The 12,227-nt window shown below is 48.6% G+C and overlaps 1 protein-coding gene across 1 annotated transcript in view; it reads left to right on the top strand.

Annotated features, from left to right (window-relative positions):
- The first annotated feature begins 3,362 nt into the window (after positions 1 to 3,362).
- Positions 3,363 to 12,227, top strand: part of RNF5 (ring finger protein 5) — a 39,194-nt gene continuing 30,329 nt past the window's right edge. The window contains exon 1 of the mRNA XM_082262914.1: positions 3,363 to 3,609. Coding sequence (XP_082119040.1) covers positions 3,509 to 3,609 — 101 coding nt within the window. The 5' untranslated portion in view covers positions 3,363 to 3,508. The remainder of the gene's footprint in view (positions 3,610 to 12,227) is intronic.

The following is a 12,227-nucleotide window of genomic DNA, read 5'->3' as shown; positions in this document are numbered from 1 at the left end:
CGCCTTGTTGCCGTATATATATATATATATATATATATATATATACAGTGGGTACGGAAAGTATTCAGACCCCCTTCAATTTTTCACTCTTTGTTATATTGCAGCCATTTGCTAAAATCATTTAAGTTCATTCTTCTTCCTCATGAATGTACACATAGCACCCCATACTGACAGAAAAACACAGAATTGTTGACATTGTTGCAGATTTATTAAAAAAGAAAAACTGAAATATCACATGGTCCTAAGTATTCAGACCCTTTGCTGTGACACTCATATATTTAACTCAGGTGCTTTCCATTTCTTCTGATCATCCTTGAGATGGTTCGAAACCTTCATTTGAGTCCAGCTGTGTTTGATTATACTGATTGGACTTGATTAGGAAAGCCACACACCTGTCTATATAAGACCTTCCAGATCACAATGCATGTCAGAGCAAATGAGAATCATGAGGTCAAAGGAACTGCCTGAAGAGCTCAGAGACAGAATTGTGGCAAGGCACAGATCTGGCCAAGGTTACAAAAAGATTTCTGCTGCACTTAAGGTTCCTAAGAGCACAGTGGCCTCCATAATCCTCAAATGGAAGACGTTTGGGACGACCAGAACCCTTCCTAGAGCTGGCCGTCTGGCCAAACTGAGCTATCGGGGGAGAAGAGCCTTGGTGAGAGAGGTAAAGAAGAACCCAAAGATCACTGTGGCTGAGCTCCAGAGATGCAGTCAGGAGATGGGAGAAAGTTGTAGAAAGTCAACCATCACTGCAGCCCTCCACCAGTCGGGGCTTTATGGCAGAGTGGCCCGACGGAAGCCTCTCCTCAGTGTAAGACACATGAAAGCCCGCATGGAGTTTGCTAAAAAACACCTGAAGGACTCCAAGATGGTGAGAAATAAGATTCTCTGGTCTGATGAGACCAAAATAGAACTTTTTGGCCTTAATTCTAAGCGGTATGTGTGGAGAAAACCAGGCACTGCTCATCACCTGTCCAATACAGTCCCAACAGTGAAGCATGGTGGTGGCAGCATCATGCTGTGGGGGTGTTTTTCAGCTGCAGGGACAGGACGACTGGTTGCAATCGAGGGAAAGATGAATGCGGCCAAGTACAGGGATATCCTGGACTAAAACCTTCTCCAGAGTGCTCTGGACCTCAGACTGGGCCGAAGGTTTACCTTCCAACAAGACAATGACCCTAAGCACACAGCTAAAATAACGAAGGAGTGGCTTCACAACAACTCCGTGACTGTTCTTGAATGGCCCAGCCAGAGCCCTGACTTAAACCCAATTGAGCATCTCTGGAGAGACCTAAAAATGGCTGTCCACCAACGTTTACCATCCAACCTGACAGAACTGGAGAGGATCTGCAAGGAGGAATGGCAGAGGATCCCCAAATCCAGGTGTGAAAGACTTGTTGCATCTTTCCCAAAAAGACTCCTGGCTGTATTAGATCAAAAGGGGGCTTCTACTAAATACTGAGCAAAGGGTCTGAATACTTAGGACCATGTGATATTTCAGTTTTTCTTTTTTAATAAATCTGCAACAATGTCAACAATTCTGTGTTTTTCTGTCAGTATGGGGTGCTATGTGTACATTCATGAGGAAGAAGAATGAACCTAAATGATTTTCGCAAATGGCTGCAATATAACAAAGAGTGAAAAAGTTAAGGGGGTCTGAATACTTTCTGTACCCACTGTATACCCACAGTATATGGTCGGCAAGTGGTTAAGGGTAGATTTAGACAATCTCCCTTTCCTCTGAAGTCTGATCTGTGTTCAGGCTCAAACTTCAGAGGCTACTGACAGGCGGTGAGGAAGTGATGCAATGCCTCCACACCGCCTGGTTTAACCACATTTTTGCCGACATTTCGGGTGCTTCCTCATTTATTTAAATGTGTAGTGAACCTCACATGTGCGACGCTATCACTGTTTACATACACGTGCGTGATTTGTGCATTTGTTTGCATTCACGTGCGTGTGGGGGGCAACTGGGTTGCTATTTTTATTTTATTTTTATTAATTATTTTACTGTATTTCAAACTTTTTTTCATTTAACCACTTGCCGACCAGTCACTGGGAGCGTACTGCGGCAAAGTGGCTCGATCCCGTCCAGCGACGTAGACCTACGTCGCTGGACTCCTCCCCTTGTAGGCGGCGCTCGCGCGCCGCCGGAGGCCCGCTCCCGCTGTTTTCAGTCACAGCGGGAGTCGGGCCAGGGAAGGTGCGGCGGAGATCGCCGCTGCTCTTCCCGATCGTCGGGGAATCGAGTTTGGAGATCCGCCCGCTTGTTTAAACAGAGCGGGCGGATCTCCTAAGTGACAAACAGTGACAGATTGCCGGGAACATGCGATCTGTCCCTGTGTCACTCAGTCACCTCCCCCCACACATGTCAGTAAGCGCCAGGCATACATTAACCCCTCCCTCTCCAATAAAATTAACCCCTTCCCTGCCAGTGTCATTTTTACAGTAACATTGCATATTTATAGCACTGATTACTGCAGTAATGTCACTGGTACCCCCAAAAGTGTCAAAAATGTCAGTCAAGGGTCCGATCTGTCCACCACAATGTCGCAGTCCCGCAAAAAAAATTGCAGATCGCCGCCATTACTCGTTAAAAAAAAACACCAAAAATGACAGAAATCTTTCCCTTAGTTAGTAAACGCAATAACTTTTGCGCAAACCGATAAAAATACGCTTATTGTGATTTTTTTTACCAAAAATAGGTAGCAGAAAACAAATTGGCCAAAAATGTAAAAAAATTTTGATTTTTACATTTTTTTTGGGGGGGGGGGGAATTTCATATAAAAAAATGTTAAAAATATTGTTATTTTTTCAAAATAAACGCTCTTTTTTTGTTTATAGCGCAAAAATTAAAAATCGCACAGGGGATCAAATACCACCAAAAGAAAGCTCTGTTTGTGGGGAAAAAAGGACGTAAATTTGTTTAGGTACAGCGTCGCACGACCGCGCAATTGTCCCTTAAAGTCGCACAGCGCCGAATCGCAAAAAGTGGCCTGGACGTAAGACAGCAAAATCCTCCGGTGGTAAAGTGGTTAAACTTTTCCACTGTCGCCTGATTAGTAACAGAGCACATGTGTAAGAAAAATGGTGATGGCAGGCCTAGTGGACCTATCTCAACAAGTCATTTCTATGATACTCTGTTGTTTACAAATATTGTCTGCTGCCCCTGCGTGTCAATAAAGTTAAGTTTAGAAAAAAAAAAGTGTGACATTTTATTACATAACCAGGTGGAACAGAAATATGACACACGGCCATTCTGGCCAATCAGGATCTCCCTCTCCTCCCGTCCAGCCTATCAGCGCTGTCTTCTCTGAATTACACGGTTCTTGCATCACGCGGCGAAGGCGGGACAAAATCGTCCAATGACTTTCGAAAGCTGTGATGTAAAGGTCAATCGGCCAATAGGCCTCGCTGTTTGGGCGCTCCTTTCTCCAATCAGCTGCCTGACGTCTCCCGTGACGCTCCGCCCGGTGCCCGGCTAGGTTCCGGTCTCTCGGTTGCCATGGCGGCGGCTGCTGGCAGCCCCGGGGCGGCTTATGAATGTAATATCTGCCTGGAGACGGCCCGGGAGCCGGTGGTCAGTGTGTGCGGCCATCTGTACTGGTAAGAGGACCTGTCTGCGCCTCCAATGTGATGATGGGGGGTCAGTAGGGTTGTCACCTCATCCAGGACACATAAGAATTACACAGGTTCTGAGGCTGATATAATGAATATAAGGCACCAAGTGAGTTTAATTACCACCCTAACCATCCACAGAGCCTGTGTAATTAATGTGTGTCCTGGTTTAAATGGATGAGGTGGCTGCCCTAAGGGTCAGGGGTGGATGCTCTGGGTGTGGGATGGGGCCCCTGAGAGCCCTATAATGTAGGATGGGGCTCCAAGAGCCCTATGGTGTCAGATGGGGCTCCCGAGAGGCCTGTAATGTAGGATGGGGCCCCTGAGAGCCCTATGGTGTCAGATGGGGCTCCCGAGAGGCCTGTAATGTAGGATGGGGCCCCTGAGAGCCCTATGGTGTCAGATGAGGCTCCCGAGAGCCCTATAATGTAGGTTGGGAGCCCTATAGAGTCAGATGTGGCCCCCGAGAGCCCTATAATGTAGGATAGGGCCCCTTAGAGCCCTATAAAGTCAGATGGGGCCCCTGAGAGCCCTATGGTGTTGGATGAGGCTCCAGAGAGCCCTATAATGTAGGTTGGGAGCCCTATAGTGTCAGATGTGGCCCCGGAGAGCCCTGTGGTGTGGGTTGGTGCCCCCGAGAGCCCTATGGTGTCGGATGGAGCCCCCGAGAGCCCTATAATGTAGGATGGGGCCCCTGAGAGCCTCCCAAGAGCCATATAATGTAGACTTGGAGCCCTATAGTGTCAGATGGGGCCCCTGAGAGCCCTATGGTGTTGGATGAGGCTCCTGAGAGCCCTATAGTGTTAGATGTGGCCCCTGACAGCCCTATGGTGTTAGATGTGGCCCCTGAGAGCCCTATGGTGTCAGATGTGGCCCCTGAGAGCCCTATGGTGTCAGATGTGGCCCCTGAGAGCCCTATGGTGTCAGATGTGGCCCCTGAGAGCCCTATGGTGTCGGATGGGGCCCCTGAGAGCCCTATGGTGTCGGATATGGCCCCTGAGAGCCCTATGGTGTCGGATATGGCCCCTGAGAGCCCTATGGTGTCGGATGTGGCCCCTGAGAGCCCTATGGTGTCGGATGTGGCCCCTGAGAGCCCTATGGTGTCAGATGAGGCTCCCGAGAGCCCTATAATGTAGGTTGGGAGCCCTATAGAGTCAGATGTGGCCCCCGAGAGCCCTATAATGTAGGATAGGGCCCCTTAGAGCCCTATAAAGTCAGATGGGGCCCCTGAGAGCCCTATGGTGTTGGATGAGGCTCCAGAGAGCCCTATAATGTAGGTTGGGAGCCCTATAGTGTCAGATGTGGCCCCGGAGAGCCCTGTGGTGTGGGTTGGTGCCCCCGAGAGCCCTATGGTGTCGGATGGAGCCCCCGAGAGCCCTATAATGTAGGATGGGGCCCCTGAGAGCCTCCCAAGAGCCATATAATGTAGACTTGGAGCCCTATAGTGTCAGATGGGGCCCCTGAGAGCCCTATGGTGTTGGATGAGGCTCCTGAGAGCCCTATAGTGCTAGATGTGGCCCCTGAGAGCCCTATGGTGTTAGATGTGGCCCCTGAGAGCCCTATGGTGTCAGATGTGGCCCCTGAGAGCCCTATGGTGTCAGATGTGGCTCCTGAGAGCCCTATGGTGTCAGATGTGGCCCCTGAGAGCCCTATGGTGTCGGATGGGGCCCCTGAGAGCCCTATGGTGTCGGATATGGCCCCTGAGAGCCCTATGGTGTCGGATGTGGCCCCTGAGAGCCCTATGGTGTCGGGATGTGGCCCCTGAGAGCCCTATGGTGTCGGATGTGGCCCCTGAGAGCCCTATGGTGTCGGATGTGGCCCCTGAGAGCCCTATGGTGTCGGATGTGGCCCCTGAGAGCCCTATGGTGTCGGATGGGGCCCCTGAGAGCCCTATGGTGTCAGATTGGGCCCCTGAGAGCCTTGTAGTGTTGGGTGGGGCCCCTAAGAGTCTTATAGGGCCACACATGTATCTGTATCATCATTCAGAGTCACTGAACCAATCCAATAAACTTAAAACCTTCCAGTGGATCCGATCGGTGAGCCTATCATTGATTATTGACCTTGCAGCATTGATAGGCCGCGGAGGACCTTTGTCAGATTGAAGTTCCATCCTTCCATTTTTATTCAATGCATTTTACAATGAAATCAATTGAAACGCGTCATGATGCATCACAATGCATGTAAACATTACTAAGTGCATTGACATCCGATAACCTACAATGTGCAACAATACACATTACCATGCATCGCAGTGGGGTGATATGCGTTTTGATGCTCTTTTATGTATTCGGTAGAAAATGTATGGTGGGGGTTTGAATACGTTCTTCACCCTCCCACCAACTCTCATTCCGCACCCCTCTCCAACAATTGGAAATGTTTGTATTTCTATCTGCGCTATCAATGATTTTTATTAGAACGTGCGTTTCATCAAAATACGCAATAGTAGCGCAGCTTTAACCCCTAGGGGCTGGTGGTACACAAATATGTGGCTTCTCAGTGGGTGGGCCTTAGCGCCGGGGGGGGGGGCACATATTTGCATTCAATTTGCAGACACAGCTGTGCCCTGCAAGCATCCGGCACAGTTACCGGCGGCTGGTGGAAAGCTCTCAGATCACATGGCAGACAATTACGGCGGTCACATGATCATAAACCTCTGCTCCGCCTCCTGGCATATGAAACTCCATAAAGAGCTGGGAGGTGCCGATGCAAAGGGGTTAAACACCTATAAAAAAAAAAAAACACACACAAAAAGCACACCGCACACACATGACCCGCCCCTTACTGAACGGAACCTCCTCAGATTCTCTTCTCATTGGTCAGATGGGACCACATTTAGGCTATGTTCACATGTGGGCGTAGCGGATCGCGGGCAGAATCACCCGATTCTGCCGGTGATCCGGAAATCATTGCAAATCGCGGGACACCTGTGTGATGCCCGTGATTCGCGATGGCACTCCATAAGCTGTGCGATGTTGCCGCGATTTCCGCCTGCCGAATTGCGGTAACATCGGGCAAACAAAATCGCGGGACGCATGACGCACAAAAGAAGCTCTTGTACCTTTTTTGGGCGTCATGCATCCCGCGATTCTGTTTGCCCGATGTTACCGCGATTCGGCAGGCGGAAATCATGGCAACATCACTCACAGCGTTGGGGGTGCCATTGCAAATCACGGGCAACGCACAGGCGTCCCGAGATTTGCAATGATTTCCGGATCGCGGGCGGAATCGCAGTGATTCTGCCCGCGATCCGCTACGCCCACATGTGAACGTAGCCTTAGTTATTGACATGGAGTACACATGGGATTGTGTCCAAATAAAGGCACTGATGTCATCAGCATCCCGCCCCTTTGTTTATGTGTACCATAGGTCAGGAAGTGACCCCGCCTGCAGCTGATTGGATAAAAAAAAAAAAAAAAGTGTGAATTGATAGTTCAGGGGTTTCACAATTCATGCAAAACACACAGCTGCACACCCATAGATCAGAGCCCTGGAAACCGATTATTATTGTAGATGGAAACCTGATTGAAAGTTGGTTTGTTTTCTCTTCACTTCCACTTCTTTTTTCATCTCAGTGCTGCTAATCTCCTCCAGCCTCTTTCTTCTACTTCCTGTCAATAAGCCCTGACTCCGCTGTCTGCTGTACATCATTGCTTCCTTATAGTGACAACGGGGGAGCATGCCACACACAGACTCTTATAGTCTGCACCAGGGGTGTATGTAACCGTGTGACAACACAGGAGACAATTTTCACCCTAAAGCCTCATTCACATGGACAGAAAATATTGCTAATGTGTAAATCGGGACATTTTCCCGTGCCCAGGGAGTGTGCCAGCTACATCCTGCCATACAAGTTGGAGGAGATTCAGACTCCTGTGTAAAAAATTTAGTCAGCATCTACAAAAACTGTAGCCGCTGACTTTTAAGTTTTAAAGAAGAGTTTTATTCATTTTTGTGTTTATTAAAGGTCAGCAGTTACAAAAAGGTGTATCTGCTGACCTTTAATAAACAGCCACTCACCTGTCCCTGGATCCAGTGGTGCTCTCACCCCAGCTGTGTCCTCCCTCGGCAGTGCCGGTATCTTCACTATGGGCACCCAGCTGTGACAGCTTGCGGCTTCACAGCCGAGTGCCCACTGCGCATGCGCGAGTGATGCTGCGCTCTGTGACTGATCCTAAAGTTTTCTGTAGGGATGCACCGAATATTCGGGGGCCGAACATAGAGAAAATAGCACATTCGGCTGAATAAGTCAAAAGGCCGAATAATTTTGAGCCGAACAATGTCAGCTTCCGCCCTGACCGCTCACCTTCCTCATTGCGGCTCGCGGCTCCCTTCTCACACGCCGCCGGTGTCCTGTCCGGCCGCGAGTAGGGGGTGTGACGTCACGCGCGCGTCCTGCCCCCTGCTCCTGACTGCGGCTCCTTCACACTAGGTCCACGCCCCGCCCCCCTGTTCGCGGCTTTTGGCTCTGGCTGCAGTTCAGGTATGTGATGTGGAGCTGAGCACATTTGGGGGAGAATACGGTAGCTGGCAGCTGCACAAGCATTAGTGTGCAGACTGCCATATGTTGTTGCCACTTGCCATGCTCATTACATTAGAGTGCCCTATAAAGTGCCCCTTAACAAAAAAAAAAAGAAAAAAAATGTGCCCAACAGAGTGCTCCCTTGACATAAAATGTGGCCATCAGCGTGCCCCTTATTTTATGCTAAGGGACATGCTGATGAGCATATTTTATGTTAAGGGGCACTCTGATGGGCATATTTTATTTTAAGGGGCACGCTAATGGGCATATTTTATGTTAAGGGGCACGCTAATGGGCATATTTTATGTTAAGAGCAACGCTGATTTAAATGTTTTGTTTTGCCCATCAGCGTGCCCCCTAACATAAAATGTGCCCATCAGCGTGCCCCCTAAAAATTGGCAAAATAAATGGAAAAAATGCGAAACACCGCGTTCGGTATTCGGCCTTCGGCCAAGCATTTCATTATTATTCGGCTTCGGCCAAGAATTTCATTTCGGTGCATCCCTTGTTTTCTGGCACCGGTCTTGTCCCAGGAGACTTCGGGAAGGAGAATTTCTGCTTCCGATCACCTAAGGTGTCCAGAACAGAAGTGGGAGTGGGTACCTGTCAAAATCGGGTACCCACTACCCCTCCGCCCTTAAAGCTTAGTTTCACAAACAGGAGCCGGGGAGGAGGCCTTAAAGTGGAACTTCCTCTTTTGAGTGGAGCTCCACTTTAATAAACAGAGACTCACCTGTCCAAGGATCCAGCTCTGTGCTCACCCCGGCCGTTTTTTATCTCCCGTCTTCTTTTCCCGCACGGGCATCTTAACCACTTGCCGACCGCCGCACGACTATTTACGTCGGTGGTCAGCCCCTCACAGGCAGAGCGACGTAGGGATACGTCGCTAGCCTGTGAGGGTCTAGGGAGCGGACACGTGCCGCCGGAGGCGTGGTCACGGACCCCCCCCCCCCCCCGCGCGTGTGACCGGCGGACCCGATATGTCACTCGCGATCGTCAGGTGGAGAGGGAGAAAGGCAGGCGGCTGATGTAAACAAAGCCGCCTGTCATTCTCCCCTGTGTAGGAATGGTGATCATACGGTTCTACTATGTAGGACTGTTGATCAGTGTTTCTACATCTCAAGCCACAGCCAATCACAGTTAGAATTACGCCCCTAGGGACACACATAACCCCTCCCTCTCAAAAAAGTTAACCCCTTCACTACCAGTGTAATTTTACAGTAACAGTGCATATGTATATCACTGATTACTGTAGTAATGTCACTGGTACCCCCAAAAGTGTCAAAAATGTCAGTCAAGGGTCCGATCTGTCCGCCGCAATTTCGCAGTCCCGCAAAAAAAATCGCAGATCACCGCCATTACTCGTTAAAAAAAAAAACAACAAAAATTATAAAAATCTTTCCCTTTGTTAGTAAACGCAGTAACTTTTGCGCAAACCAATCAAAATACGCTTTTTGCGATTTTTTTTTTTGGGGGGGGGGGGGAATTTCATATAAAGAAAAATGTGAAAAATATTATTTTTGCAAAATTGACGCTGTTTTTTTTGTTTATAGCGCCAAAAGTAAAAATCGCACAGGTGATCAAATACCACCAAAAGAAAGCTCTGTTTGGTTAAAGCGGTAGTAAGCTGCAGCAATTTTTTTTTTTTTTAAACTTTGCAAGGTAAAAGCATAATGTGGTGATATGAATCGCATACTAGCACATTGTGAAATTAGGGATGCAACGATCCAATATTAGGATCGGATATCGGTGCCGATACTGCCAAAATAGCTGGATCTGGGGATCGGTAAAATTAACCGATCCACGGGCTGATCTGGTTTTGCTGAGTCCCGCCTCAGCCGTCACTTGCATGGAGCCGTTACTTCCTGTATAGGTCCGGCTCACAGGCGGAGTGATATCAGATGCACTCCGCCTGTGAATGGAGGAGCCGCACACATGAAGCAGTGGCTTTGCTCTGTACTGCAGCCGCATGCATATTGTGTATGTGTGTAGTTCCGGATCGGTTTCGGTATCGGCAGATACACAATGCCAGGTATCGGGACTAGAAAAGTTGGATCGGTGCACCCCTATATAAAATGCTTCCCTTAGAACGAAGCTCTCCAGGCTTCACTGCTGAGAGGGCTTCCATCTTCACCCAATCTTCCTTCAGTGTTCCCGACCTCTGATTGGCTGCAACACAAATACATCACTCTCGCGCATGCGCGTGGGAGCCGCATCACAGCGCTCGGCACAGGAATTCCATCCCTTCAGAGTGCATGCATCACTGGCTGCATGTAGTGTGGATATCTCCTAAATGGTGCAGGTTTAGGAGATATTCACGGTACCTACAGGTAAGCCTTATTCTAGACTCACCTGTATGTACAAGTGCAAAGAAAGAGTTTACTTCCACTTTAACTGTGGGCAGCTGTGACAACTTGCAGGTTCTTAGCCGGGTGCCCACTGCGCATACGCGAGCCGCTGAACATTGTGAACGATCCCACAGTCCCCCGGGACCTGTGACATTTACCAGAAGATTGCAGGGGGGGGGGGGGATCGCCGGGGTCAGGGGTCTGTAACCTCTTGCCGACCAGCCGTCGTACTTATAGTGCGGCACGTCAGCTATATCCCATGATGTACATGTACATTGTTTCTTGGGACAGCTAGTGGGGGTGTGCACGCGTCGATGGGCCACAGGGGGAACCAACCAGCAGGTCCGGTGGCCGCGATGTCCGCTGGGCACCCGCGATCGCTCCTTGTGGGGACAGAACAAGGGTCTGCCAGTGTAAACACGGCAGACCGCTGTTCTGTCAGTAATGGACACAGGGATCCTGTGATCCTCCTATTTAGGAAGATAGGTCTCTGTGTTCATGCAGCAAGCCCATCCCCCACATAGTTAGGAAGCACCCCCTAGGGACACATTTAACCCTTTGATCACCCCTGGTGTTAACCCCGTCTCTGCCAGTGTCATTAGTACAGTAACAGTGAATTTTATTTAGCACTGATTACTGTAGTAATGTCACTGGTCCCCCCCAAAAAGTGTTAAAAATGTCAGTTATGTGTCCGATCTGTCCGCCGCAATGTCGCAGTCCCGCTAAAATTCGCTGATTGCCGATATTACTAGTAAAAATAAAAATGACCTAAATCTTTTCACTAGTTTGTAGACGCTATAACTTTTGCGCAATCAATGTACACTTATTGGGATTTTTTTTCACCAAAAATATGTAGCAGAATACATATTGGCCTAAAATGATGAAAAAATTTGATTTTAAATTTTTTTTTATTGGAAATGTTATATAGCAAAAAGTGAAAAATTGTTTTTTTTGTTTTTTTTTTTTTTTTTTTATAACAAAAAACAAAAATCGCTCAGGTGATCAAATACCACCAAAAGAAATCTCTATTTGTGCAGAAAAAAGGACAACAATTTTATTCAGGTACAACATTGCATGACCGCGCAATTAAAGTAAGGCAGTGCCATATCGCACAAAATGGCCTGGTCATTAAGGGGGTAAAACCTTCCGGTCCAGAAGTGGTTAAACTATGGCCCTCCAGTTGTTCAGGGACTACAGTTCCCATCATGCCTAGTCATGTCTGTGAGTTTTATAAAGTCTCATGGGATGTGTAGTTCTGCAACAGCTGGAGGGCCGTAGTTTGAGGATCCCTGGCATAGGCAATTGAAGCAGAAGTGGCAGCAGGTACCTGTCAAAATCGGGTACCTGCTGCCCTCTCTCTCCTCCCCCCCCCAGAACAGTTTGCATATCGCAGTGCGAACTGTCAGTTTGGACATGAATCGGATCACATAGGTGTGAACCACCATGCGATCCGATTCTGCTGCAGACCCAAAAAAGGGTCCTGTGCGTGTTGTGTCTGAATCCGATGCAATTTCAGCCATACAATCTGTATACAATCTGTATGGCTGAATTAGCATCGCACAGACATCGCATGGGATTTTGAGAGCAGTGAACTCCGAATCACATGTGATGTTGGTCATCGCTATAGTGTGAACCGGGGCTTAAACATGAAGTGCCTGAACAAGGACCTTCGTGGCAGGATCACCAGGTGGAGTCATGTGATAAAGTAAATACACCCCATGGAAATTGTTGACTTTTCA

This window comes from Pelophylax lessonae (genome assembly GCF_965119305.1).
Source record: "Pelophylax lessonae genome assembly, chromosome: 7".
NCBI classification, from domain to species: Eukaryota; Metazoa; Chordata; class Amphibia; order Anura; family Ranidae; genus Pelophylax; species Pelophylax lessonae.
The sequence above is the reverse complement of the archived record's forward strand: the minus strand, read 5'-3'. Positions and strand labels throughout refer to the sequence as shown.